Below are 27,903 nucleotides of genomic sequence, written 5' to 3'. Positions count from 1 at the left end.
TTACAATATTTTGTATTCGAGCTTATCACAAAGGATCATTACACTCTATTAAAATAAAATACATACTCACTTTTTGAGAGTGGTTTCTGACTTCACAAAATCTGTTCATAAAGTGCTTTGTGTACATAGGTTTTGGGGTGGCTTGTTGTGCTGTAATATGGGGAGTAGTAAATGATTCCTTATAATAGGGTTGACAGTTAGTGTTTTTGTTTCCCAAAAATTACTTAATACTATAATGCTAAAGGTACTCCTGTATGTTTTTCATTCTCCTGGGGCCCATAGCAGTTTTCTTCTGCTCTTCATGTTTTCAAATTGAGATTAACTGTTGAAGTACTAGATGATATCAAGAATCCATTAATTCTTAGAACTTTAGAAAATATTTACTTTTAGGCACACATGTATAAAAAACATCAAGGAATTAGGGGTAGGACCTTTTTGGATGTAGTACTGTGTAGTTAACAGTTGTCTGCAATTTGCATGTTTTGAGTATTTTCATTTGAAATACTTGCTTCTGACTTAGATGTATGTTGTTATTAAAAATGTTCCTCTCCAAAGAAGTAAGTCAGAAATAGGGTATGAAAGCAGAGATTTGATCTTGATATAGTCACTGGACAAGGTATCAAAACTGAAATGACTGAATTTGTAAATTGAATAAAAGCAGTGAATGCAGTCCTAATACATGTCTTTCTTTCTTAAAGCATTTAAGTGCAAAGTTGTTTGCATTCCTTGTTTTAGTAACACTTTTTTATTTATTTTAACTTTGGCTTCTAGGATCTACCAACGTGGAAAATACCAATGCTATACTGATTAAAGATGCTGGTAAATTAAGTTTTAGTTTATCTTTGAAGCAACAGAGCCACTTTTCTGTATGTGTTTTACTTCTTAAAAATTGCATGAAAACTTTGCAAGACTTTTTTAAAGTCTTCTGTAAAGTGGGACCTAAATCCTAATTCTTCTTTCATTGATGTTTGCCTTCACTTTTGAAAATGTTTATGTAAAAATACACTGCTTTTTGGCTTTTTTCTGCAACAGGCAATCTCCTTTACTGTGTTGTTCTTTCTGCTGTGCCAAGTAAATGACTTTCAGTCATTCAGTCATAGATTCTGAAAAAAATAGAGATACTCTCTCCATTTTATAAGTGAGGAGATTTTATAGCAAAAGAAAATAATTGTTTCTTATGGAACGATCCTTGATGACAGAATAAGATCCTTATTGTTCTTTTGGCTTCTAGCTATTTCTGAGAATGTAACATCTTCCATAATGTCTTTCTTTTACTAATAATTTGCACCAGAGTTCCTTTCATCGTGATCTGATAAAACTTTCTAAAGAAAGATATGCTTCGGCTTTGTTTTCTTTATTATGTTCAGGTTACAAAAATGTGGTTTGAATATTAAATTAATCTGATTATTTAATATTAAAAAGAAACATTGAAGTAAACAATAAGCATAACTATTCTTTTCCCCCAGTGTATAATGCGGTTGGACTGGCTGCTTATGAACTATTTGATAGTGTGGATTTTGATCAATGGTTTAAAAATCAGCTATTTGCAGAACTACAGGTTTCTGATGACAGGTAAACACTTTAATTTGTTATGCCTTCATCATTTAAATACAAACTGTTGATACAAATCTGGTAAGATATAAAGCTGTAAAATACTCAACCTTGAAACATATCCACTAAAAATGAGGAGAGGTATGAAGTGCATACAGATAACTGATACCAGTCACAGAAGTGACAGTGTTCTTGACAGTTCATGTTTAAATTGTTGTGTGGTGAATCCTTCAGGGTTCTGTTCAAGTACATTGTCTGTCTTCTTGCATACATTAGAGTTGACTAAGCCTTCTCAGAATAACCACCTTTGCTTGTTTAAAAAATTATATTTAGGCCTCCAGAGACCCTGGAGTCCTGTAGGCTAAGTCCAGCTGAAGACTGTGGAAATCATGCCAGTAAAATGATAGTTTAGCCAAGACAGTGATTTGTTCTTCTCTTTAAGTTTAAATACAAGCCTTCTATAATTCTGTTCAGTTAATTCTTCTGCAATAAAGAGGGGAAATAAGGGATTGGGTTGTGTTGTAAAGGGTGGATGATTGCACCTTTTTCTAACATGAAGAGTTTTATACAGTCCATCTGCTGTGGTATTTCCTTCTCACCAAGGTCATCCTCACTTGGATGGCCTTCACATGAGTACCTCCTGTTATTCAGTGGATATCATGGGGTATTTTAAAGATCGTTTTTGGCATCTCAGTACACACAGACTGAGCTGTCACTCTTTGTAACTATCTGGATGTTCCTTTACTGTAACTATCTGTTCCGCCCTTTCCTTCAAACTCCCCAGGGGAAGGACAGTGACCACTATTGTGCATGCTAATCCTTATCAGACGAGTTCAAATCAGCCGTTGACTCTAAATAAGTATGTTCTATTTTTCTCAACAAATTCATCAGCAATGACCAAAATGTCCTTCGAAGACTGTTGCTATATTTTTCTTCCACATTTGCAATTCATTTTACCACTGGCAATTTTTAAGAGAAACATGAATTAATTTGTTTCCTTATACCCTTAGGAACTACTATAAATTGTAAATGATTTTCCATAATGGGTCACTAGTCAGCTCTTTTATTTCCAAATGTTCTATTTACAAAGAGAATTCAGTTTCCTGTAGGTTGAAACTTAAAATATTAAAATGCTTTTTTCCACTACAGTAAACTTTGAAAAAATTAATTACTTATTTTTGGATGTTATGTTAGTGTCAAAGAATGATTGCCACAGTTTTTTATTTTCTGTCTCCTGATGCTTTTATTCTTCTTCTCATAAGACTGTTTTTTTTACTAAGATTTCACTTACTATTTGCAAGTTGCCAAGTACCCTAATGATTAGGCTGAATGTCAGAAGAGCAGGAAAAAATGGGAGATGTTGTATAACATTGTTCAATTGCTGTTGTGTTCCTCCAGCAGCAGTCTCTAATTAAAGCTGCCATGACCTTAGAAGCCCATGCTGGCTATGGCATTTTTATGTTATTACCCATATAGCTTAAGTAAAACTGACAAATTTTGTGTTGTTGGTACAGCTGTATTGCAATTGTGAAGACACCTGATTCAACCATTTGGTTGGCATTTGTGATATCCCAGGATGAAGTTCCTGTGGGGACAGAAGCTGGCAGTAGAAGTTGTCTGGAATTTTGAAGCCCTGTTTACTTTAACAGCTTTTACTGCCTTCATCATCAGAGACCACCGTGGCAATAAGAGAAGGAGTGTTAGTGGCTTGAGTGGAGTACTGCTTTAAGAGCAGCTCTGGGAATATGTATGCAGTTCAGATAAAGTGGGTTGGAGGGTATCCTCTGCTGTCCCATGGAATGTCCTGTGGTTACTAGTATGCTTGTTCAGAACTGGTTGATATTTGGAAACACAAATCTATGTGTTGTCAGCAGTGAGCGTCGAGTTTGCGATGTTTTGTTTTCTCTGAATGTTTCATAACCTGTTGATAGTATGTCCATCAACCATGACCACAGTAATAGCATAAATATGGAATTAATAAAAGAGTCCTAGATTTTTAGAAATAGTGCACTGCCAAATTTATCTCTTGTCATGATGCTTACTTTTGTACTGATTAATGAAAAACTTTTCCATGACATGGAAGTATACTTTTTTTTTGCAATTATTCATTTGTAAAACAACATTTCCTCCTGAGAGAGAAAGTAAAGTACTTTTGAATTGAATACCTGATGTAGTCCAGACTGCTTAAAGGTACTGTCCTATGACTAATGCAGCAGAAGTTACCTTATTTTGAAATATGGTCACTTTTCCTGTATGAGCTTTAGGCCCACCAGGCTTAGTGGTGGACCTATGCTCAGTCACTGTGTGCTCTTTTTGTAAAAGCTAATCTTCTGAAAAAAAACTAAAAAAAAAAAAGCTAAGCTTTTCCCAGAAATAGTGAATGTAGAAAAAGTAGGACCTCAAAAAATGAGCACCTATGAGAAACTTCAGTATTAAAAAGCAAACCCATTAAAAACCACCAAAAAACCTAAACAAAAAAACAACCCAGACAAAACCCAAACACGCACCTACCCCAAAAAATCTCAAAAACATGCTGTATTTTATCTACCATGGAGAGAAACAATATAGAGATGCAGAGGTAGGATATATTCATTGAACAATAGACACCACCAGACCTGAAATCTTTGCTGTCAGCACAGAGTTATGTACATATATCATAAAATTTAAAACTTTATGTGATAGTGGTTTGGAAATTATACAACTCCAGTCTCAATACAATCACTTAGTTTTTTAAATACTCTGATGTTTACAAGATTAAGTGTCAGAGGCCTTCTAAGAATAAAAAAAGTTTTATCATCACAGCTTCTTGAACAAAATGACAGGTGCATTAATAAGGCAATGTTTTGTGTAAATAATGCTTCAGCATGTGTTATTTATGCTTCACTGCCACTCAGTAAACATCAAGCAACACTGGACTGTTATTCCTCATTAGATATGTGTTCCACTCTAATGAATTACTTTATACATGCCATTTCTACAACTTTCATGTTCTCTGAAGGTGTTCTTTGTTTATAGTCTTGTAGTTATGGGAATATTTAATAAAAAACACTTAATAGAGAGAAATCTCAAAAACATCAGTTTAAATAGCATCTTGATGGCTTACAAGGCAGTAATTCTTCAAATGAAAAACATACTTATGATAACAATATATTAGTTCATCTTTCTTAACTTTATGGTTAAGAAAGGTTCATGGTTATTATCATGGTCATATTTAACCATATGTTTAAACCATTTAACCATATGGTTAAATATGGCTCATCTTTCTTAACTTTATACAACTGTAAGTTAAACATATAAATCTGAGCTGTTTGATCAGTAGAGAAAAATAGCAGCTCTTGTGAAATGCTTTTCTCAATCATTGTTCTGGTTTGTTTTTTCCATCAACTCTAAAACTGTTTGACTTGTGCCCTTGTCATGGCTCTAGTGCAAGATTAGCTAATGTCTGTTCTCAGAATAGTTTTAGACTAATGAACTACTTTGACAGTTGCTGTAGTGCAGTCCTTAAGTTTGCATTTTTAAATTGTATCTGACTTAAAATTTTTGAGCATAAACAGACTGTTAAGGGAATTTCTGGGAACCATTGTGAAAGCAGTAGATACTATGATTACAGTAATAAGTGTAATATTTATTTTAATTTTTTTAATTTGTGTGCTGCATGCAGAATGAACTGTATCCCTAGGGAGACATTCAACATCTAGTCGTTTAGGATGAAAATTATCTTTTTCAGACTAAGCTGGTTTTTCCTGAGCCTTCCTGTGAAGAATTTTAATGGAAAATTCAGTTTTTGCACTGAAGCTGATCTTGAAAAACTAAGTCTTCTAATTGTTTTAGGCAATAACATTTTCATAATGATTCTTGGATTTCTTTTTCATCAAAGTATTCTATACAACTGGTATAATGAGTTAACGAGTGCAATTTTTTTCCTTCTACTTTTAAAGGTATAAACCAATACGCCGACGAGTAATATGGCTGATTGGACAGTGGATTTCTGTAAAATTCAAATCAGATTTGAGACCTGTTTTATATGAAGCAATTTGTAACTTGCTTCAAGACTGTGACTTAGTGGTAAGCATAAATAACTAATCTTTCAGACTACACATTTGTTGCAATCACAGATGAAACAGAAATACCTCACTCTGTGTACACTTGATTGAGAATTTCATAACATCATACTTTAAAGTCTGTTGTGTCTTACAAAAGGTAAACCATTGGGAAGATGTGATGATGTTTAATTGTGGAGATACTAATAGTAATGTCAAAGATATTAAATGAGGCCTGAAGATGTTCAATAAGTGATGATGTTGTTCCTGGAATTCATTTTCCCACCAATCTGGTTTTTATTGGAATGCAATTATGACATGCCTTATAGTGATTTATAAACTAATGGATACTTTGTGTAACTAGAACTGAGTTATTCTGTGACTAGTCCCTTTACTATACAACATTGATCAAGTGAATTTGCAGGTTGACACCAAGTTGTGTGGGTTGTTGATCTGCTGGAGGGCAGGAAGGCTCTGCAGAGGATCTGGGCAGGCTGGATCATGGGCTGAGGCCAATGGTGTGAGGTTCTACAAGGCCCAGTGCTGGGTCCTGCCCTTGGGTCACAACAGCCCCAGGCAGTGCCACAGGCTGGGGCAGAGTGGCTGGAAAGGACCTGGGGGTGCTGGTGACAGTGGCTGGACATGAGCCAGGGTGTGCCCAGGTGGCCAAGAAGGCCAATGGCATCCTGGCCTGGATCAGCAATGGTGTGGCAGCAGGACCAGGGCAGGGATTGTCCCCCTGTGCTGGGCACTGGTGAGGCCACACCTCGAGTGCTGTGCCCAGCTCTGGGCATCTCAATTCAGAAGGTACACTGAGGAGCTGGAGTGTATCTAGAGAAGGGCAGTGGAGCTGGGGCAGGGATTAGAGCACATGTCCTGTGAGGAGCAGCTGATAGAGCTGGGGGTGTTTATCCTGGAGAAAAGGAGGCTCGGGGTGACCTTATCACTTCCTACAAGTGCTGAAATGGAGATTGTGGCCAGGTGTGTTCAGTCTCTGCTCCCAGGCAGCCAGTGATAGGACAAGAAGAACTGGCCTCAATCTGCACCAAGTGAGGTTCAGGTTGGACGTAAGGAAAAATTTCTTCACTGAAAGAGCTGTCAAGCATTGGAACAGGTGGAGTCACCTGGAAATGTTCAATAATATGTGGATATGGCAGCTGGGACATGGTTTAGTGATGGTGGTGCTGGTTTGGTGGATGGACTAGATCATCCTAAAGGTCTTTTACATCCATAATGATTCTGTGATTCTATGGTTACTTAGGCATTAAAGTTACCTGCTAACAGGATATGATAAATGGCATTGGTTGCTAAACTGCTTAAGTACAAATCTGTAGCTTTTAGCTACAACTCCAGTTTACCGGCAGGTGAGATGGAGTTGAGATGCTGGTTTTGCTATTGTTTCTTTTGTTTTTGTTTTTAAACAAACTGAGCTACTAGCCCACAAAAAAAACCCAGTAAATGAATTTTGCTATTTTGGTAAGTACATATTAATTAGCAGTTGCCAGTCATAACAATAATTTCTAGAGAGATTTGATTCCAGACAGCTTTAGCAGAGGAGGGTGTGTTTTTCATCAGCTATTTTTATATAATGTTTTGTAAGGCATTTCTACGCACCTACATGAAGAACAGTCTAACTTCTTGAGTTTATTTGATTCTGTGCTTCTTGGTTGAAGCAAGCTCTGAGATAATTCTGAGTAAAACTCCTCTATTACAAGAGTTTTTATCACAGTCTAGATAGATATCTTCTTTAATTACTTCTTGTCCTTGAAGGTTTTGCCTGAGTAACTTTTTTCAATTTCTACCACTTTAGCAATGACAAATAAAATGTAAAGGATACTAAAATGAAAGTGAATGAAAATGAAGTAACTACATTTCTTAGAGGATGATAGAACACAGTGATTCAATTGCCAAAACATCAAGTGATTTGATATTGTCAGGTACTCTCTGGATAATCAAAATGTTTAATGGACGTATGCATGATGCTTCTTGACTTTTGTCTTTCAGGTCCGTATTGAGACAGCTACAACACTGAAGTTAAATATCCTTATTTGCAAAGCTGTTTGATTAGTTCTTAATTCTGACTTACTGGAAAACAATAAATTTTAAACTTTCTACCAAATTCTTCACGTTATATTTTTTTGAGTATCCATGAAATATTTGCTCATTTGAGTCTTGATATCTATCTTCAGTCTGTATTATTTTTCCTTAATGTTTGTTTACCTGTAGATGACTTTGAATTCAGAACCGACCAGTTCTTACCAGTAAGAGCATTTATATATTCTGAAGAATAGATAAATACGTAGAGAAAAGCAGGAAAAAATATTTTCCAATTTTATTTTGAACTGCATTATTTAGTAATTGATTTGCATGCATGTTATTATTGTATGTTCAGTCTTCACAGACTCAAATATATACTCCTGCTGCTGCTGTTAATTTTGCTAATGTGTAGACACATTTTAGTATTATGCTACTACAACTTCATAGCAGTGTGTTTAGTGCTCTATATACCGGGTGTTGCCAGATAGTTTCTTCATGATAAGAAAATACTAAAACTGTATCTAACAGATACATCTCCACACCACTGTGGCTCTCCCACAATGCTGTTTCACACAGTACTTTCCAACCTGCTGCTTAAAATTATTAAATACAAATATGTGGTTTCGGTAGTGCCTTAAAGCACTGCTTTGTGGTCCTCCTGTATTTGTGTTCTTTACCATGGTCATTTCTGTTGTCAGTTAGTAAACAATGGAAAGAAATAAATATGCCAAAGTTTTATTTTGGTCACTCAGGTTTAGCAGATGTTTCCTCGTTTCATTTTGACTTCCATATTAATTTCGACTCTCTTGAGAACAAAGAAACCAAAATGCAGAGTGCATCTAGACTGTAAACACTGCAATTTTCTAAGATGTCTTTTTTGGTTCAGTATTTAACTTTTATCTGCTGGTCCAAAAGCTGGAAGACTGTACTTTTGGTTTGACTCTAGCAAGTGCTCCTTCTGGAGAGACAGCCTGTTTTATCTGTGAAATCACATTTACGCTTACGAAAATGTGGAAATGGTATACATTAAAACTGGTCATGTTTAAACTGGTGTGTTGAGGTAGAACTGAATTTTCTATTACCTTGCTTAGTCAGTGATTGGCTAATGTGCTTGTTTTGCAAGTGAAAGAGTAACATTTTGCACACTTTGTAAGTGTTTTCAAAGTTTATTGCTGTTTTAGAGTTTTAAGCATACAGGAAAATTACCAGTTCATGTGACGAGTTGTATTTTTGATGGTATAATCTGTGCTTCTTTATTTTTCTTTTAGTACCTGGAGTCCATGTTTACACTGCTCTTTCAGCTACTTCAAGAAGTAACACAGTGTGACACCAAAATGCATGTTCTTCATGTTCTGTCCTGTGTGATAGAAAGAGTCAATATGCAGGTATTTTTTTTTTTGTATATTTCAGTTTTAGCTTTGTCCTAAGAACATGGAGGAGGCCTTATTGTGGAAGGAAAATGTCATCAATAGACTGGTTGTTGCTGTCAGAGATGCCTGTACTGTTGGCATTACTTGATCCTCTTTTCAGTTCTCATTTATCTTTTGTGAAAAATGTTAACTTACTTTCCTTATGTATTTTTTGTATTGAATCACTTTCAGAGTACTGAAGGATTTTTACATCTTGTGCCATTTCTTGCAATTTTATTCTTTTATTTGTGGTTTATTCTAATTGTCTCATATCTGAACAAGTATTTAATCTATCTTACATATGAGAAAAGGCATTTTTGGGGAAAAATGCTTTGCACTCGTAGGGATTGTGCAGTTAAATTTGTAATTTCTTATTGATACTGATATGGGTCAGAGTTGCCTCTACAGCTTTCTCCTTAATTGCATGACAGGTTTCAAAATCACATTATGAATTCTCAGTATGTTAGTGTTAAAGTACATCCTTCAGCTTTTACATTAAGAATTGGAAGATGTTTTTCCAGAATTAACAAGGAATAGTTGGCTCCTTTTATCTCAGGCTTTGTTGTGGTGGGTTTGGTTTGCGTATTTTTTTCAGTGCTACTGTATTAAGGACAGAGATAATGCATGGTTTTAAGTTTATCTTGTCTTTCTATAAGTAATCCTGTCTGAGAGCCAGATGAAACTTTCATAATTGTCCCTTGTCAAAAAAGTCAACATGACAGCAGATTTCCCTGCAGTTTAGAGAAGCAGCATTAAAAAAAAAAGTTGAGAAAGAACCCTTGAATGTGTTTAAAGTAATTCCTAATTAAATACTTTCAAAGACAAATAATATTATTTAGTATTCTAGTATTGAAGACCATAATAGAAAATAATACAGGCTAGGACAAATCTCTGAAAGTTACACAGGTGTAATTCCTAGTCAGAGACTCAGTGACTCCAGAGGTTATTCAGTTGTTTGTGGTTTTTGTTGTTTGTTTTGTTTTTTTTTTTTTTTTAACTGGGACTGTTTCTGATTTTAAAGAATGCACTCTAGAAATCATGTCTAAGTGAAGAATATACTAATATGAAAATACCTCTGCATATCAAGCTTTAAATATTTTTTGTGTCGCATTTGCTACATAAGCTTCATTGCCATGCACAAATAGTATCATAAGTAATATATTCATTTCAAACTATTGTGCAGTCAGAAGTTACTTCAGTCACAGAGTAAAGAGTACAACTCTAAAGAGTTTTAGAAAGATTTAAGCAAACTCTTGTGTTTTTACTGAGACAAAAACAGCTCCTGTATTTTGCAGAAACTATGCTTGGGATAAACTATTAGTCTTGTTTCACATACTAAGAAACCAATTTGTGTTCTGAACTTTAGATACGACCATATGTAGGATGTTTGGTTCAGTATTTACCACTCCTTTGGAAGCAGAGTGAGGAGCACAATATGCTACGGTGTGCCATTCTAACCACCCTGATCCATCTCGTCCAGGTAAGGAGTCTGAGCCACATAAACATTATCAGTACTTCCTACAGTTCTTTATTGATAATAAAACAGCACATGGTTATATTGTGTGCAGAATCTATGGTATTAACTACTTCTTTAATACAGACTATATGCCACACTACCTTCTCCAGCTCCTGTTGCATCCTAAAGAAAATGTAGTAGGACTAGCAGAGACCAAGAGCAATGCTCCTACAACAGTGTCTGTACAGGAATAGACTAAATATGCAGTCTTGAACTTGTGGAAATGCATTACTTAAAAGGATGGTATTGTAGAGGTTAACAGTGGAGAGAAAGTGAAAGGGAAATAACAAATCTTATAAAAGGAGAGAAATAAAGGTTCTTTCCAAAGTGCTGTAACTTTAAATGAAGAGGAAATAGCTTTCTACCATAAACAAATCGTGGAAATTCTTCTTCCTGTCCCCCGTGGAGACTAAAATATGAGTATTTTTTTACAAAAGGTGTATCTCTTGGTGTAGACAGAAAAAGATGAGAGAGATTTGTAGAAAAATCTTTTTCTTGTAAGGTGTATTTGTTTAAGTAAGTAGATAAATACACAAAGAAGCTGCAACTTTAAAATATCAAATAATTTTAACTTTTCTGTTATCGAAACATAGGAATTATGCAAGCTCAGCATTCCACTAGCCTCAGTTCTCTTGAGTAGTAATATTACAGTACTTTGTATTACTGTTCAGTAATTGGCAGATGTTCCCAATTAACTCTTGGATCTTTGTCATGGATCATTTAAAAACTGAATCACTGTCATCAGCTTGTGAATCTTTGGGTAGCTATATAAACAAGCCCTTCTCCTGAATATTAGAATATGTCAAATGATTTTGTCAATTATAAGAACCAAAGAGTATTTTCTTTTCTTGACCTGTAAAACATTCAGCTTTTAGTCATTTGGTATTTGCTAAACTTGTGACTTCTCCAAGAAGGAGAATGACCAGTAAATGATTTTAGGAATGTATGTTCTTTATATTTTTTTCTTGCAGGCTATTGGCATCAGGCTGTTTTGGTGTTTTATGAAATGGAAGCAAGTTCAACCTTTGATTGCTTGAATGCATGTTTACATGTGACTGTAACAGCAATGTAGATCTTTTCCAAGCTATTTTTTGAAATGCTTGATTTAAGGCTTTTAGCATATTTTACATTTCTAACTTAATTTGTAGGGCCTGGGAGCAGACAGCAAAAATCTCTACCCTTTTCTACTTCCTGTTATCCAACTAAGTACAGATGTTTCTCAGCCTCCACACGTCTATCTTCTGGAAGATGGTTTAGAGCTGTGGTAAGAATGTTGTCTTTATTTTTGTATCCCCAGAAGAAAAAAAGTTGTAAAAAGCTTTGAATATTAACTTTGTTATGTTCTTGTTACTTTACCTTGACATCACCTGTATCATACCTTTGCTCAGAAGACAGGAGTTTAGGAAATGAATATACTCAGCTATTTTTAGTTGTGCATTGTCTATTACTCATTTTCAGGTAGTTGATACCGAGATACCATTCTGTAGCAGGACAAAAGTTATAGACTCATTATAATGTGCTTGCTAATTTAACACTTTGGTGTGCTTGACTTAGGGAGAACGGTGAACCAGTGGATCAGAGCTGGTTGGAAGAGATGACATAATTACAAGGGTAAAATGTGGAAGTTACTTTCTATATCTCAGATTATTTGGTGACTGAACATAAAACAAGAAGTGACACTGTGCTCAGTTTGCCATGAGCCTGATTTACTTGTTTCGGGTGCAGCTAATGCTGTAAGAGGGGAGAATATAAGATGGAACCAAATTCTGAAGGATAGGAGTACACAGAGTTTGTCTTAAAATAGTGAGCAATTCCTTTGATTTAAATTATAAATAAGGATTTCAATTACAAATACTTAACCTACAAATGATCTGTTCTATATATGCAGCAAAACTGATTTATAATGCTGGTGGCAGCAAGTCAAAGTGCAAGAGTGCCTCAAAATATAGAACGTATATATGCCTTTTACATATATAAGTTCAGAACTTTTACATCTTCTTAATAATACTGATCTTGAGCTTGTCCCACTGATGTCTGTGCATAAGAATGGTATTTTAAGATGTCCTAGAGCATCAGAGAAATCCGGAGAGCTGGCAGGGACAGTTAGGACTCTGAGGGCTTCTTGAACCAAGAACAGGAAAACAACTAAGCTATTTCACATAACCAGACCTGTTATTTAAATGTGGTAATCCCATGCCTAAGATCTAGGAGAAAATGGAATTTGTTGCTGGGCTTTAAATGCAAACTTAATTTGAAAACTACTGTTTTCAAATCTCAGGAATTATAAATTGTTATAAACAATGTAATCTAATGCCTCATTTCAGACTTAAAAAAATGTAAATGTGTGAGCTGATCCATCACAGCTTCTTTGAGAATTAGAACACGTGTTGTCTTTGCACTGTAAATATCCCTCTCTATCCACCTTCTCCAAGTTCCCTGGCTGGCTGCTTCAACATTCTTGCTGTTGCATTTCAGAACTTATGTTGTCTTCATGAAAGGACAGTATCATGTTTTTCTTTGTTTTCCTACCTTGACAAGACCTGTGCCTGTACAGATGAGTGTGTTATGAGGAAAATTGCTCTGCTTGAAGTATGCTTCTGCGTAATTGTTACGCATTGTTAATAACATAGATGGTTACTCGAAGTTAAAATATTTATGTCTCTCAAAATGATTCTCAGTGTTACACATACATCATCTGAAATATTTTGCTTGATCTGTTCTTAGGTTAGTGACATTGGAGAATAGTCCATGTCTTACACCAGAACTCCTGAGAATATTTCAGAATATGTCTGCCCTTCTTGGTAAGTCTTTCACTAATAAAATTTCAGGGTTTTTTCTTGCTGCTTGCTGTTCATGCACTAAGCAATACTCTTGTGGTTGCAAGTACTAAAGGAGCTTGTAGAATTGTAATAAAAATCCGTGAATTGGTTCTTATTGTCTGACTTTCTCATATTTTTTAATATTTATAATCTACTTACCCTTCTTTTTTTAAAATAAATTGGCGCTGCTGTACATGAAAGATAAGACAAATTTCAAAGAAAGTTTATAATTTCAGAGGTTATTTTAAGAAGTTTCTGAAATTTAACACCAGATATGCCAAATATTATTGATATTGATTATATGGAATACTTGCCTGTTCTGCTTACAACCAGAATAAAGTTACTAGCTTTTCCCTTATCCAGTTAATAACAATGTAGGATATTTCATACTACCTGACTATGTCTATAAACATTTGGGTCGAGTATCAAAATTAAAAACAGCAGTTTGTTGGCAAAATATAAACTTAGTAATGAGAAATAGGATTCAATGCTTAGGAAATACTGATATTTCAAGTACTTTTGCTTCATAATTAAAGGGAGTATAAAAATTCTGTGGTTTAATTTTATGTTAGTATGTTTGTGTTTAGATGTTTAGCTGTGCTTTTGAGGTTTCAATACTAATACATCAAATGGGTTAATTTTTTTAGAATTACAGAAGTTATCTTTTTAATTGATAATTGTTTTCAGGACTTAATATTTTATTCTACTTTTACTGGTCAGTAGAAAGTTATGTCATGGTAGGTAGGTGCATGATTATGTCTTCTGTTATTTCTCCCTGTATACAAGATCTCTAATGACAAAACTCTGTTTAGTAGTAGTGACTTTATGGTTAAATATTCCATAGCTACTGCTAAAATTTGGTGGCTGCTGAGTCCTGATAATTTGTAATCATCTATAACTACACACCTACCCTTCCACCTTCTTGTTCTGTGTCAATCAGAGGTGATACATGCTGCAGGAGGCCTGCACTGCATGAATGGTTTTCATGCTTTGTCACACTGGAAATATGCTTGACTTAAATTCAGAAATACTCTGTATTTGTGGCTTATTTGTTTGCTACTGATCTCTTCCTCCCAATCCTCATGTGATACTTTTCAGAGTAGAGATGAGCAGAAATGGAAACCTTGGCATACTCTCCTTAGAAAAGGTGGAGGTATTCTCGAATATTCTATACTTGCTATGATTTCCTTGTTTTATGAATGAATCCTGGAGAATAGTGATGCTCTCCTTTGGAAAAAAAAGACATTCTCAAGAGAAATTATTTATTCTGAAAAATGAAAATTAAAATTATTATTTATTCTGAAAAATGATGCTGGTGTAGTAGCAGTACGGTTAAGTTGGGTGGGGTTTTCTTAGAACAGGCCTTCAAACATGCTTATGTCAAACTTTTTTTTTTATCGGAGTTGGGAGTGAGTGGCAAAAACACAGCAGTTGATGTGTAATCACAGAGTGATTTTTTTCTGTAGGCTTCTGTACTACTTCACTTCCTGAACATTTTTCTGAAAAACTGTTTTTCTGAGTGTCATGTTCATCAAAAATTTTGATTGCTGCAAAATGATGCACATTTTTCCAGGAAGTGGAAACGATTCTTGTATGTGGATATCAGAGGAGTTACACAAATCAATTAGATTTGCCTTCAGGAGCAGAATGTTGGATTTGATATGAAGGTTTGATTTACTTGCATAAGTGAAAGATTATGGCGCTATCACTGCTGTACAATAATTACTCACAGCATAATTGTCATACTTTTGTCATACTTGGTTTTCGTTTCAGTACTGCTGCTACTGTTTGAACTCTATTGAAACGTAATTGCCCTGTAGAGGGATTACACAGTCTCTTTAATACATCTCTTGCAATGTATTGAATAATGTGAATGGAGAAATACATTAATTGTCTGAGGATGGAAAGTTTCTTCACAGAGGCTGCTTAAAATGACAGTTGAATCTGATACAATTTCATGTTGGGAACATTATCATAATCTAGACATACCTGTTTTGAGAAGCATCAAGTTTAATGTGCATGTGCTGTATTTACAAAGGTAGTAGCAAAAACCAGGTTACTGGAACTGGATTAACTCCTCTGATCCAAACAAAACTCAAAAGAGTGCATTAATGAATTCAGAAAAATGTTTGATTCAGGAAAACCTGGCGAGAGAATTGATGTATAATTAGTTGATGTATAATTATCTTCTAATGTAGTTAGTTCGACATGAGATCTTTTAGAAAATTTTGCTAAACATTGAGCTGCAGATGAGTGATGGAGGTTCTGTAATTTCCATTATATCTCTCATACCTGTTTTCATTTTGACCTGAAGTACAATTTTTGCTGCACATTTTATTACTTTTTATTGGTTATCACAGAATACAAAGTTATGGAAAACTTAGTAGCACTTCATGCTTATATGACCATTTATTTAGAATTTGTCTACTTGCTTCAGTGTCTGAAACTTAAATATTATTCTGTCCAGTAAAGAGAAAAACACAAATGCAGACTTCTAAGGAGAATACAATGTGTAACTCTGGTAATATGCTACTAAAGCTAAACTCATAGATATCTTGGAATTTTTTGATGATCATATTGGATTGATAAGTGATCTCTTTTAAGTCAAGAGACAAAAATACTCATAATAATGATTACAACATATGACTTGTCTGAGTACTGACATATGAACCTGCTCATGAATGCAAAAATGTCCTATGGCCATATCAAATGGAAGAACATTAATGTTCTACCTAATGGGTGGGGTAAAAAAGAATATCTGCTGAACCTCCCCAGAACTATACAAATGTTATAATGGAAAAGCAGCCATGGTCATGGTGATAACTGGTTTTGGTAGAAGTTTTTATATATAAATATCACTAAGTGTAAGCCATACTTTCATACAACTGCTTTCTTCTAAGCCATGAGAGACACATGAAGTCTTAGCCAGATACTTGTAAAATTCCTGGTAAAGGAATTTTATTTAACATTCACACAAAAGCATTTTCCTGTTACTTGTTTGTGATGGTTTGATTGGGTATTTTAAAGGTGATGGAACTGAAGTCCAGTTCTTTTACCAAGAATATTTTGTCTCCCAAACTGGTTTTAAGGAAATTATTTCTTTGAGCTTCTTTTGGTCTTTGTCTTGTTTTTATACAATGTGGACTTTCTGCACTAGTATCAACATCCATGTGAAACTTTGAAAATTTTCTGCTTATACATGTATCAGAGTGATTTTATTTTTCTTAAACAGTCTTACAGGTAGTGCCTGAGGATATATCTTTTTTTCTCTCTTCAAGTTGCTGTTGTATATCATCCTCTGTGTGCATCTGTCTCTTAGATGGGTATGCTCTCTTTACTGAAATACTGAAGCTATGCCCTACAGCTCAGTGTGTGTCAGCTCAATGCCATTTGATATGGTATCTGGGTCAGAAGAGCAGAACTGCAATCTTTATTTCATTCTTTCTGCTCAGCATTTACTGACTCAGCATGAGAGACGCCATTTATCTGTAATTGGAAAAGTACACATTTCATTTATTCTCTTTAATATCTTCTTAACCCAGTATTACATCCAAAACCTGACTTTTGTTTGGTTTTAGTTAGCACTGGCTTTTGAGGTCGTAGGATTTCTTGTGCTTCTATTTGAGCATGAGAGCTGTCATCCCACATCTGTAATTGTCTCTGAAGAGTGAGAGAGCATGATTGGCACTGGATCCAAGATATTTTTTTCTATTTGTTGGCATCTGGCGCTACAAGCTGGAAGAAAAAAAGACTTTTAGAAGCAAATCATCTTTGTTGTACTTCAGTTTGGTGATCAGGCTATGAATTGTGATTTCTGTTTTTTACAGAGCTGAGTTCAGAAAATCTCAAAAATTGCTTTAAGATCATCAATGCTTATATTTTCTTATCTTCACCTGAATTTTTGCAGGTATGTTACCATTATATAAAGGTGCATATTACCACCACAGTTTCTAACTGCCAAACTGTTTTTTCTCTCATCTTGGAACATACCATACACATAAACATTTATGCTCTTATTCATATATGCATATATAAACATACTGTTCTAATGTTAGCTCTTTATGGTGCATGGTGGACACTCACATTTCAGAGAAATGTTATTATTCAGAATTAATAATTTGCAGAGTGATTTAGTAGTTTGATATCTAAAAGATCCTAAGTTGGTTAATAATAATTACTGTTGGTTAATAACTGTAATTAATAATAATTGCTACGTTGTTTAATAATAATTACTGTTACCCTACCAGATGGAAATTATGAATATACATTCTAGCAGGAGTTGGACAAGATACTATGTCTTGTTGTCACACCTTCTTCATTAGAAAATTTTTTGAGATTGATTGTTTAAATGTCCTGCAATGTTAAAAATGCAACAAAATGCTTATATTCAATTTTAATTAATTTAGGATGATGAACATTTTAGCAGATATGATCTTTGAAGAGCAAATGGGGTCTTTAGGCGTATATAAACCCTAAGGAATTGAGTTTTGAAATATATACAAATACATAAATTGCATTGCATTATACCTTCTTTTTAATTTTATTTCAGATGTATGCTGCTGACTTATGTCGGTCATTTTGTGAACTTTTGAAGGACATAACTATTGAAGGTCAAGTTCAAGTTTTAAAGGTGGAGTATAATGAAAATAATAACTAGAGGCTCAGCTCTGCACATACAATATTTTCAAGTAGAATTTAGAACATGTAGAAGAAACCAATATATTTAGCAGAATTGATATTGGAGTTAAACCATCAGTGGTCATTTAACTACTTTTTTGAAGCCTGTGCATTTGTGTAGAGACCTAGTGAGTATAGAGCTAACTTCTGTCTTTGTTGAATGTTGTATGTATGTGGTCTCTATTAAAATCCTTTGTATACCATACTTCCATTTGTACCAGACATGGAGTTCAAACAGTCTTTGTTTGACTTCCACATACGTTGCTATTGTAGTTGTCATAGCTGCTTAAATAAAGCTGCTAAAGGTTTTTCAAAGCACCCCAGAAATTTATATTTTCAGACAGCCTTCAAATGGTGTTGTGGAAATCATAAACTTTGGAAATATTATAATTTGAATGTGTCTTTTGAAGAATTTCAGGAAATAAAGTTGGAATAGACATAGAAAGATGAGGAGTAGCTTAGTGTACTACTACTAACATTTCCAGTGGTGACTTGATTTTCTAATTATCTTGACACAGACAATAAAAAATTTTAAAAGACTGTACAAGGAACAAAGGATATGGGCCAAAAACTTCCAGTACCCAGAAACATGAGTGGGGAAAAAGTTATGTTCACCTCTGTATATAATAGGCCTCTTTTATACCTCTACATATTAAACATCTAGAAAATTGAGAGGCATTGAGAAAGGTCAGCTGCTTAACACTTTTCTCAGTGCAAAAAACTAGAGTATTAAATGAAACAAGGTTCAAAACAGAGAAAAAATATTTAGCAGAGATTGGTCAAGAGCACAGAAGTGTTGGTCCTTGTTGAAATTCCTCTGAGGTGGAAGTAAATGGAGACTAAAAATGTTTAGGTATGATAGATTTATGATACCTATATATACTTTATAAACACATCAGTGTGTTAATGCATGTGGTATCACTTTCTTTACCTGGAAGTAGGAGTGAGGACCCCTCAGCCCATTATTCTCACAGCCTTTTCCCGTCTCTCTTGATACAAGAGTAGAACGCAAACATCTGGGCAGAAGAAAAATGGAAGAATGCAGGAAAACAAGTTAGTTCAGGAAACAGGACATGGGGGGGGAAAGGAGCTGAAAAACAAAGGGTAAAGAGTTTAAACATTGTGAACCAGTGCAAGGTACCCAGAACAGCACTTCTGAGAGCACACCTGCAAAGAGCGGTAGGTCCTAATCAGCGGTTTCTCAAAAAACAACATGACAAAGCTATGGAAATACTGCCTGAACTCCAGTACTTAGCCCTACCAACCACTTAATGTACTGCTTTTCCTAGAACCGTAACAAGGTCCCTTTTTCCAAACCACCTCATCAGCTTTGCTTGGGACATGGGGAAGCTTGTGAGGTGTTTGGCTAGGTGGGTTTCATTAGCCTGTCAGCTTTCGCCAGGTGCATTTATGCAAATCAGGTTTGCAGAATATTTTACTATAATATAGTTTCAGCAATCTGGGGTTTGCTGGTATTTAATGGTAAGCATCATATGAGCACTTTATATGTGTACACCAGTACACATGGCTTTGAAGCTTTAGTTAAGATTTATGAACATACTTTGCTAATTGTCCAATTTGCTTTTTTTCTTAAGGTTGTAGAAAATGTCCTAAAAGTCAATCCTGTGTTGGGTCCTCAAGTGTTTCAACCCCTTCTTCCATCAGTATTCAGGGGGATTGTAGATGGGGAGGTAAGAGTTTCTGAAATTACTCTCTACTTTTCTGTTGGAAAATGAAAGTACCTTCCATTATCTCCACTTTTTTTCATATTGATTTTGGATTTTCTATTTTTTTAAGAGTATCTGATAGATTTTTCACCTGTAGTTTAAAAATCTTTTAAGGTAACACACACAGTAGCACAAGAAAAAACAACCCATCCACCACCTGTTTTGTCATGTTGTGTTTGTTTTAAAAAAATAGCACAAATTTTGTCTGCTGTTCTACTGTTCCTTCACTATTAACATTTTTAAGAGCTATAACATTAGACCTAGTTTAATCATTAGTCAGTGATGGAGGTTTTTTGGTTGGTTTTTTTTTTAAAGACACACACTATGCCTTTTTAATTGTGCCTGGATGAAAGAAAAACAAACTGAACCAGGAGAAGATCAACTTGACCTTCTTTCCCTAATTGGCATATCTAATCTGAAGAGCTGAAGGGTGTGAGAATGGTTTGTGTGAGATAGCCTTTAAGATTTTACTGGCTTACATGTCATAACTTCTCCATTTTTTCTCTTAGTATTCAATAAACTTCTATGTTGAATGAAAATGAGTAAAATCAAATATGCCTTAACTGTGTTGAACCTTTCAGTTTCTAGCAGAAATTAGTGGGTGGAATTCTTCAAGACTTTTGACATCTTTGATCAAAACCTTTGCTTTTTTTTCTCAGTTGAAGACTTTCAAATATCTATAAATAGCTCCAGTTACTGAGTTGACTAAGATTTCCAAATTTAGGCCAAGTAATAGTATATAGCAAAGTACGTTTTGCTCCTAAAAGCACAAAGAGAGTGGATTTTTTAAAAGAGAGTGGATTTTTGAAATGTCTTAAATGTCTTCTGATTTAAGACTAATAAATTCATTATACCCTATTCAGAATGTATTACTCTGGGTTAGAATTTTCAGGTAAATGTTGGCATTTTGTTTTTCAAATAGGCTATTTTACAAAATACAAAATATTGTACTGTGCTGAATTTAATATGAAAAAAAATCTATAGCTTCTTTTAAAAGTAATAACCAAAGATAATAAACTAATGAACTTATTACTGTATCCAGTTAATTTTGAGACACCTGGGATTAGTTTTTGGCAAATGTATTATAATTTCTATATGAAAAAAGTATCAACTTCAGAAATACTAAGTGTTCTTAATTTTACTGAAACTGATAGCAGTAACTTAGAACCATAATCAACTTCAAAAGTAATATTTTAACAGTACAATAACCTTATTTCCTCAAGACATAGGTTTTGAAATTCAAGGTAAAATCACCTTGCAGGTTGTGTTGGCTGTTTGGATGAAATTGACTTTGAAATTGCCATAGTTTTCATATAAAAGAGCTGAGAACTCTGGTAAAGATTGCTCACTCAGTCCTCTGTTCCTAGAGGCTCTTAAATTGCAATTTAATTTAATTTTAATTTAATTTAAAATTTAGTGAAAGACATAAGGGATGCATGTATCTTCCAGGTATTGCTGCTCTGTGTGTCAAATGTTTGTTTTTTTTTTTTTTTTTTTTTCTTAAAGTAAGCACTTCTTGTTTTGGTTTATTTTTGTTTCAGAGATACCCAGTGGTAATGTCTACTTATCTCGGGATCATGGGTAGAGTTCTACTACAAAATGCAAGTTTCTTTTCATTATTTTTGAGCCAGATGGCATGTGAATTGGGTCAAGAGGTAAGGTTTGTCCTTTTTTGTCCTTTCGGTTTTTCTGTGTCTTGATATATCAGCTGTATTACATAGGGAAGTCTTGCTTTCTTTTGACCTGAATAAACTTTTCCCTCTCTGTTATCAGCGCTTGTTCCTGCCCAGTAAATCTTAACAGGGGCTGTTCTCCCTCCTTCTCTCCTCTCTGTGAACACTCTGCAACAACTTTTACATGTTCCCATAATTACGTAAACATCCCATTAAATTTTTATATGGTCACTAAATTCTCTTCCTTCTGCATCCCATAATTAGCCATGTAAACCCCCTTAGTCAGCATGCAATTGTAGGTGAGAATTTCTTTCCCTTTGCCATCTTGATGTGTCTTGCAGCCTGGAGAGTGGTCTAATCATTCTCCCCTTTAAAGGGAGAATGGTCCCCATTCTCCTCTAACCATTCTCTCCAGTTCAGTGTGCTTCAGTTTCACTGGTGAAATTACTGAGGTTCTTTTGCTACAAGTGTTCTATTAGGTCTTTCAGTGAAATTTGCTTTTCTGGGGTATAATACAGTTTTCAAGCAGATAATGACAAGTCTTCTTTTAATTTGTCACTGTGTAGATAAAACAAAATAAGTCCATGTGCTTTGTTTCTATGAGACTGTTAGGGAAAAATGGAGTAATTTGCTGTCCTGAATTAATTCCCTCTCCATAAATGAAATTCATTTCAAGCATGTAGGTTACACCTAATGGGTATGGAGGGTTTGGGGCCTGGAAGCATTGTCATAAAAAATTTAAAAAGTACCTGTTGTTTGTTACTTCTGTCAGGTATGCATACAGCTGTATAGTGTCTTTCCGAGACTAAATAATGTATTTATTGCTAGAAAAATTAAAATAAGTTATTTTCTAAGCACACGGATATACTTATAACTGAAAAAGATCATTGTGTTTCCCAATGCAGTTGGACCAAATTCTTGGTAACATGATTGAAATGTGGGTTGATCGGATGGATAATATCACTCAGCCAGAAAGAAGAAAACTTTCTGCTTTGGCATTGCTTTCTCTTCTGCCATCATTGAATAGGTAAGCAATACAATATCTTAAATAAGAATGCTTCAAAGGCCCTTGAAATTGTTTTTAAAGTATCTCACAGCTAAATATTCCAATATAAATATTCCAATATAAATAGTTTTATTTGCTTGTTTTTTGCCCCCAAGAGAAATTTTTAAAAGATAGAACTTCCATGCTACATTATATTAACTACTTATTTGGCTTCATGGCATTACAGTAACATTTCTTCAATTTCATAAGAAATGTCATTTAGTTAAAAGTGAGGAACCAGCACTGTAGATTTTATTGTTGACTCTCATATTAACTTAGAACTATCTGCTTCTCTCATCTGTGATTAAGTAGTTGCTTTAGTTGCATCATGCTACTATTTTGGTGTCCCTTCCAGGGAGCAATGTTCAATTTTCTTTCCTGTTATCTGAAATTTCATCCTGGTTTTCTCCCTTATGACATTAAATAGAAGAAAGAGTTGCTATGGAAGACTGTGTTGCTGCTGTGAAACAGTTTTTGCTCTATAAGTTTTATAGCAAGGAGATTTTACTATTATCCTTTCAGTAGTTATCATCATTGTTGGATATACGTAGAAAATGAAAGTTTTAAATGAAAATGCTGAATAAACTGACTTCTAAGTTGTCAATACTAGAAGTCATGTATAACACATTTAGGTGAGAGTTCAGTCCATAGTTACCTTAGATTATTTTTATCTGTTTGACACTCAGGAAGACAAGACTGCATGAGTTTACATTTCGTCTGCTGGGTTTCCTGAGCAGTCTTGTCTGTTGTGTTTGTTGAGAATTTAGATGTTGCTCCCAAGTCCTAAAAGCTATGTTAGTATCTCTAGAATATGTAGTATCTGTCAAAGCTGTAGTCTATGCAGTCACTATCTAAAAAAAAATAAGCGAACACTTACGTGTAATTTAAAGGCTTCATTGCTGTTTATATGTACAGAAATTTTCCTTTTTTTTTGGCCATATGGATAGTCAGGATAACCATCCAGCTAAAGGTAAACCAAGCAACTGCTTTGAGAGGTTTTTTCCCCAGTAAATGTAACAGTATTATGTTTTTTATAAGTATATTTGAATGTTTTTAAGGAGGTGTTAGCTAAAATTTAAGGTGGTGAATTACGTCTGTCTTCCTGTGAAATATCTGTTAAAGAGAGGAAGGAAAAAAATAAATTCCTTTAGATAACCATGTTATTTTGAACTATGTTCTGCTGCTCCAGATTTCCTGCTGTAAAAGCCAATTATTTCTGGCAGTCCTTAACTTAATAAAACCTTCTGCAAATGACAGCTTTATTTTTCAGTTACCTATATCATTTAAGAAAGCTGCTTCTGAAATAAAAAGTCTCTCTTTAGTGGACATACTCATGTCAAAGCTATGAAAATTTCACTTATACATTTGACAGACTGTCAAACTTAGCTTCAGACAGAGTGTGTGAAATAGATTCAATTGATTGTTTCTTTAACTAGAACAATGTGAGCCACTCTGGTTTTGCCATATCTCAGGGATTATACTACACATATTTGCTGCAAGCTTCTTGTGCCAAGTCCATTTGCACAGTTGAAGCAAAAAAATTTTCTAAATGTTATACAGTATTTAAACAAAATGTTTGGATTAATGTGTTTTCAAGAAAAGCTAAAGTAACTTTTCCTGTTGAAATGCCTCACTAACCACTTGTCTGATTAGATTTTACTTTGGATATCCAAGATAAGTTCAGGATTTCTCAACTGCAGAGGCAAAACAGAATTTTGTCTTCTGTGGATGGTTGATGGGCTGTCTTGGGAAGGCCAAGGTGAGAGTGAGATTCTTCCCTCAGCTTGCTGCTCTGTGGTGGTCAGGATCAGTACCAGTAGCAAGCTCAGATTTTCAAGTTTCTGCTGAAAGGAAAACAGGCATCTGTGCTGTGTCTAACACTTCCTGAGAATTTTTTGCCTTTTACCAGTTGCTTCCTCTAGCCTATAGCTGAAGCACTGGTTTATTTTAGAGAGGAAAGAGAGGTAGTAGACAAAAATAGTGGGGGAAAATGAAGATGACATGTATTATCATTCTTAATTCAGAGTTGTTTTATGGATGAAATGTTGGAAAAAGTTTTAAACAGTGACTTTTTTTATTCTCCATGTAAACTATAGTATTACTTCATCAATTTTAATTGTTTCTCTAGTTAGCGGTCAGGCTTCTAATTAGAAATATGTGGAAATCTGGACATTCAGAAAAGGTATGCATTTTAGGGAAAGGTAAAATTTCTATCATTATTAATTTAAAACCAGCTTGACACAAATAATTTTCTGTTTGAAGTACAGCACCTTTGACAGTGTAATGAGTGAAGGATTTTACAGCAGATACGACAGGATTCTCTACAGAGCAGTTGTTCACAGTTGCTCTTGGGCTGAGTAGTTTGACTAAGCAGGTTATGAAGTGACAAATTGTTAGCCACACTAATTTTGTCATCTAGGCAGTACCATCCGGAGACAAATGTAATGGCATGCTTTTGGTATCAACAGTAGTGCTGCATTTTAATCGCATGCATGTCCTTCGGTCTAGCATCCTGTTTATCTTCCCACAGCTGCACATTGTGTTAGTGATTAGAAATTCATATTAAAAAAAGAACAATAACTGCTGCTTTCCTGATTAGTGTGTTGCAGCACCTTTTCACGGAACAATAATTTCCTGGTATTACCTAGGGGTTTGCCAAAATTAAATGCTATGTAGTTGTCTGCATTTGCTATCCAAGTGCAGTCAATTAATGTTAGCATGGTTTTTTGGTGTTGGACCGATACATGCATTGGCAATATTTTCCATATTTTGTATTCTTACTGTTTATCACTTACCCATTGCATGCATTTCATTCATTTATTAAAAAATCTTACTATTTAAAAAAATAGGTTAAAGACTTCTGTCTTCAAGTGAGGACCAGTAACAATTAGGTAGTAAGGACGCACTTGTGGAGTTAGTGTCTCTATATTCAGTACATTAGAAAGGTGTGGATAGACACACAGTAGCTCTAACAGGAATGGCTTTTTGAAAAACATGCAAGGACTTGAAGTTTTTTGGAGGAAAATTGTATTTATGCTAGAGTGTGAAACATGAGGTGTGACAGCAACCTGGATGAGTATATTCACAAATGTTGTGATTTTCCTACTATTGTATTCAGTCATATTTAATGGCTTGTTTGTGAACATACAGCTGCAAGGGGTACTCTTCAAGGCTGAGTTGAGTTTTATTAGATGTGCCCTTGGTCCCTAAAGAAGTGCCTAGTGAATATGGTCAGTAGCAGCATTCTGCTACTGACCTCTTATTTGTTGTGGAAAATGTGTGGGCCTCCACCACTACCTAGGGCTCTGCATTTTGAGCTCTTCAGCATCCTTTGTACTTCCTGATGCCAAAGTGTTTAAAATAGTACTATGATAGATGAATAGATACAGGTAGAAGGACCCAATCTATGTGGAAATAATTAGCTTGCTTACTGCAGTATAGTGTCAGAATTACAATGTTTTGGAATGTCCTTCTTTGGTGGCATTGAAAACTTGTAATGATTTATTTAGCAAAGTAGGTATCTCTTTTTATTCCTACACTTGTGTGTATTTTAGTGGAACACAAACAACACTGAAAGATGCTAAAGAGTGATAGGAACATTTATTCTGTAATAAGGAAATGGAAACAGATTTTGGAAGGATTATAGTGTCAATTATCAGACTTGTTTGGGGTGATACCTAACTGTACCCACAGGTAGCATTTGATACCATATTGAAAGCAAAACACTCTTCTTCTGCAAGTGAGGGTTATTTCTGCTATGTCTGTCACTCTTGAATGGGAGACTGCCATGTTTACTTTCACTCAAAATCAGTGCTTTACAAAACAGGCTAGAAATTGTGGTCTTTGTGGATAGGCTCATTTTTGATGGAACTACCTGTGTAGAGTGGTACCATTCTGAAGTAGAGGGGACTTTACTGACCTTAAAACATGAAGTTATTTTAAGTTATGAATTTTAATTTATCTTTCTTCATTTTGGTTGCTGGTACATGAGTAGTTTTCATTTTATCCATTTGAGTTAAGTATCTTTATGTATTGTGGGGAAGGGGTTAAGAGGTTCCCCAAGTTTCTAATAATTATGCAAATTAATGTCTGCTTTTCCTCATTGTGTATCAAGTCTGATATGTCTGCCAGTATGAGTTCTGCCAGTTAGATAATTGGCATTTTTTGAGTGTAAGCACTTACAGTATGCAATTATAAATCTTCATTAGGTTATTATAGAGCTTTGCCTCTGTCATTTGTTAAAATTACTTAATTAGAAATTTTAATTTTCCTCTCAAAAAGTTGTTTATATGTAATGTTAGTTAAATGGCAAGAAAGTGCCTAATAAAATGTCATGTTCTCCTCAGGATAGTTATGTCCTCATTTATAAAGTCAGAATTTCTTACATAATTACTTGTACATCCTCCTTTTTTTAATAGGGATGATACTCTGAAGCTATTTTATCTTCCTCTCCATTTTTTTAATCCCTCTAGCTAAACGAATGCTCACCCACGCCTCTAATAGACTATTAGCATTTAAAGGAGCTCTTTAAATTATGATTTTGCAGTTGTCATCAGTGTTTGGCCTTGGATTTATTTAGCTTGCCTGACAGGTAACAGTGCAGTTTTAATGATAAGAATGAAAAATGTGGCTTTGGTCTTAGTCTGACTATCAGAGTCTGCATAATTCAGAAGGTTACACAGAGCACTGCCAACTTCTTTAATTGCATGTCACATTATGGTATTGGCAAAAGGATGCACTCATTAAACTTTCCTTGTTCGCAGTCTACATCAATTTTTCTCCTACAGTTGATTGCTCTTGAGGACTGGTCAGAAGGATATTATCCTTTCCCCTAGGACCCTTAAGCCTTGATTTCAAAGAAAAATGTACCAAGTGATAGCAAGAAATTATGTTACTAATTGCAGCTAAACTGCTGCAAAAAAAATAAACTGATATCTTGCTTTTGTTTATGGCCTATATAGAATATTTCAGAAGTCTTTCCTAGAACTATTCTAATTACAGTTTACCCTAAAATTTAAGATTTTAATTACATAAAAGCAAAAGATAATAAACCACTAGCTTCCTTCAAACTCTTTGCAATGTATGGTTTACGTTTGCAAATTTACGTTTGCAGATGCTCGATAAGTAGTGGCTGAAGTGTAGCCTATAACTAAAATTGTGTAAATATCACAAGACTGTAAGAAAAGTTAAAAAAATCCCACACCCAAACCATGGATTTACAGCTGGTTTTGCACCTGTGTTTCTTTGAGCCATTTTGGTGCATCTCCTCTCTGTGCTGTACTCTGTCAAATTTAAGACTGCCAGAGAATAGCTGAGATTTTTCAGTGACTTTCTTCAAGAGTGCCAGACTATTATGGTAAGATGCCAGAAGTGATAAACACCACAACCCATGTCACTACAAGACCTTCT

General features: G+C 34.8%; 1 protein-coding gene across 7 annotated transcripts in view; it reads left to right on the top strand.

Annotated features, from left to right (window-relative positions):
- Positions 1 to 27,903, top strand: part of IPO11 (importin 11) — an 81,520-nt gene that overhangs the window by 29,806 nt on the left and 23,811 nt on the right. For all 7 annotated transcript variants that reach the window (XM_077790056.1, XM_021534367.2, XM_021534368.3 and 4 more), the window contains 14 exons: positions 772 to 819; positions 1,467 to 1,572; positions 5,490 to 5,616; positions 7,596 to 7,629; positions 7,812 to 7,852; positions 8,897 to 9,013; positions 10,404 to 10,517; positions 11,702 to 11,817; positions 13,278 to 13,354; positions 17,200 to 17,279; positions 17,922 to 18,002; positions 19,645 to 19,740; positions 21,318 to 21,431; positions 22,355 to 22,476. In XM_077790056.1, coding sequence (XP_077646182.1) covers positions 772 to 819; positions 1,467 to 1,572; positions 5,490 to 5,616; positions 7,596 to 7,629; positions 7,812 to 7,852; positions 8,897 to 9,013; positions 10,404 to 10,517; positions 11,702 to 11,817; positions 13,278 to 13,354; positions 17,200 to 17,279; positions 17,922 to 18,002; positions 19,645 to 19,740; positions 21,318 to 21,431; positions 22,355 to 22,476 — 1,273 coding nt within the window. The remainder of the gene's footprint in view (positions 1 to 771; positions 820 to 1,466; positions 1,573 to 5,489; positions 5,617 to 7,595; positions 7,630 to 7,811; positions 7,853 to 8,896; positions 9,014 to 10,403; positions 10,518 to 11,701; positions 11,818 to 13,277; positions 13,355 to 17,199; positions 17,280 to 17,921; positions 18,003 to 19,644; positions 19,741 to 21,317; positions 21,432 to 22,354; positions 22,477 to 27,903) is intronic.

Source organism: Lonchura striata, chromosome Z (assembly GCF_046129695.1).
Source record: "Lonchura striata isolate bLonStr1 chromosome Z, bLonStr1.mat, whole genome shotgun sequence".
In the NCBI taxonomy this organism is placed as follows: domain Eukaryota; kingdom Metazoa; phylum Chordata; class Aves; order Passeriformes; family Estrildidae; genus Lonchura; species Lonchura striata.
The sequence above is the reverse complement of the archived record's forward strand: the minus strand, read 5'-3'. Positions and strand labels throughout refer to the sequence as shown.